Source organism: Calidris pugnax, unplaced genomic scaffold (assembly GCF_001431845.1).
Source record: "Calidris pugnax isolate Ruff unplaced genomic scaffold, ASM143184v1 scaffold113, whole genome shotgun sequence".
NCBI classification, from domain to species: Eukaryota; Metazoa; Chordata; class Aves; order Charadriiformes; family Scolopacidae; genus Calidris; species Calidris pugnax.
In genome coordinates, this window is record NW_015090879.1 from 928,738 (window position 1) to 930,868 (window position 2,131).

The following is a 2,131-nucleotide window of genomic DNA, read 5'->3' on the forward strand; positions in this document are numbered from 1 at the left end:
TCCCGGCCCCCCCACCTCCAGGATGCCATTAATACCACAGCGGCCGTTTGCCAGATAAACCCTCGCTCACACTCAAGGCGAGCTCCTCGCACCCCCAAAACCGGCTGCGGGACGGACTCTGGCCGCCTGGCGCGGAGCCGGGGTGGCTGCTGGCTGCAGACACGTCCCGTCAGGCTCGGGCAAGCTGGGTTTGGACCAGCATGGCCAGAAAAAAGAAAAAAAACCCACAAACCGCCCCCCCCCCGGCAGCAACGGGCCGGTGCCGGCAGCCCGCAGCCAGCCCGGCGGAGCCAGCGGCTCCCACCAAGGCATTCCCGGCCCCCCCACCTCCAGGATGCCATTAATACCACAGCGGCCGTTTGCCAGATAAACCCTCGCTCACACTCAAGGCGAGCTCCTCGCACCCCCAAAACCGGCTGCGGGACGGACTCTGGCCGCCTGGCGCGGAGCCGGGGTGGCTGCCGGCTGCAGACACGTCCCGTCAGGCTCAGGCAAGCTGGGTTTGGACCAGCGTGGCCAGAAAAAAGAAAAAAAACCCACAAACCACCCCCCCCCCCGGCAGCAACGGGCCGGTGCCGGCAACCCGCAGCCAGCCCGGCGGAGCCAGCGGCTCCCACAAAGGCATGTGCCGAAAAGTTGGGAGCGGCTCAAGGCCCCCGGGCTCCGAATATGCCAGAGCAAAGGCATTTGGCACCGCCCCCCCAAAACCACCCAGCTCGGGCCCTTTTCAGTAGCCCCGCTTGCCCACAAGGCTCCCCGGTGCCCGCACGGCCCTGGCAGGGACTCACCAGAGGTTGCAGTTCTCCCGGTACATGGCTCCGGTGGGATAACTGCGGCCAGCGCGGGCACAGCCTGGGTGGGAGAGGGGAGAGCCCTGGTGAGTGCCTGCCCGCAGTGGGGGTCCCACCAGCCCCCCCGTGGCTGCAGGGTGGGGGGAACACCAAGGGGGAAAATTAATAAATCCTCAAAGCCAGGCAGGTGCCCCATCCCGGCCCCTCCAGACCCACGGCAGGGACCAGTTCATGCCCCACGGGGCAGGGTGGGAGCAGGGCTGGCCCGGTGCTGGGAGGGTTAATGGTGGGGGGGGGCGCACGCAGATCCCGGCTGGATGGGGGATAAAGGGGCCAGTTGTACCCGGGAGCTGGCTCCGCTCTCCAGGGACTTCTGAGAGAGCCTTGTGCTGCGCGGCGGGGGCTGCCCGTGCCCCCCACTCGCCCCCGGCCGCCCCAGCTGCCCGGAGGGTTAACTCAGGGCCAGCAGCCGCCTGCCCCAGACGTGACAGGAGAAGCTGGGATGGAGCCCCATCCACCCCTGCTCTGCCCCACAGGTACCCCCCGCTGCAGCTGCCCCTCTGCCCCCCACATCCCTGCCCGTGGGGAGGTGCAGGGGATGGGCTGTGGGGCCACCGGCTGCTCCCAGCCCCATTTCTAGGAGCCTGACCCCCAGCCCAGCCATTTTGCCCAAATTTCCAGAGCTCCAAGGGGTCTGGAGAGGCTCTGCAGCGAGGGCAGGGCTGTGGGGGGCCGCATCCAGCTGCACCCATTACCCTGACGGGCACCAGCGGCATCACACAGGACACCAGGCACCCCAAGGCTGGTTCCCTGGCACCCACAGACCCCCCGCCCGGCTGGGCTGGGGGCTGCCTCACCTGGGGCTTTGGGGAAGGGGGCCGGGATGCCCAGGCAGTACTCCCAGAAGTCAGGGCAGCAGTCGGAGACGGTGCGGTTGCAGAAGAGGTCGCAGTAGCAGAGGGTGTCGTGGTAGGGCACGGTGCAGGCGTCGTCGCGGCCGTGGCAGCAGACGTCCCCCCGCTGGCAGTAGGACCCCCCGGCATCGTAGACCCCGTGCTCGTACAAGCCCGGGCCCAGCTCCCGGCGGGTGCGGACCCGGGTGCGGACCCGGGAAGCCGGGGCCACCTCGGCCAGTAGCCAGAGGCAGAGCAGGGCCCGCAGCGAGCGCATGGTGCCGGCCATCTCCCCACACCTGCAGCCAATGCAGGGGGAGGGCGGTGAGCGCATGGGGGGCAGCCGGGGGTCCCGGGGGCACGGGGTGGCTCCTCACCCTACGCCAGCCCCATCCCACCCCAGCCAGCCCCCAGCACGCTGCCCACCGAGCCCCCAGCCACATCCCG

At 69.5% G+C, this 2,131-nt stretch overlaps 1 protein-coding gene across 1 annotated transcript in view; it reads right to left on the reverse strand.

Moving 5' to 3' along the window:
- Positions 1-2,033, reverse strand: part of LOC106890542 (tubulointerstitial nephritis antigen-like) — a 21,807-nt gene extending 19,774 nt beyond the window's left edge. Inside the window, exons 1-2 of the mRNA XM_014946443.1 lie at positions 1,649-2,033; positions 789-852 (exon numbers count right to left, since the gene is read on the reverse strand). Of these exons, the coding sequence (XP_014801929.1) occupies positions 789-852; positions 1,649-2,018 (434 nt within the window). The 5' untranslated portion in view covers positions 2,019-2,033. The remainder of the gene's footprint in view (positions 1-788; positions 853-1,648) is intronic.
- Positions 2,034-2,131: the final 98 nt, after the last annotated feature.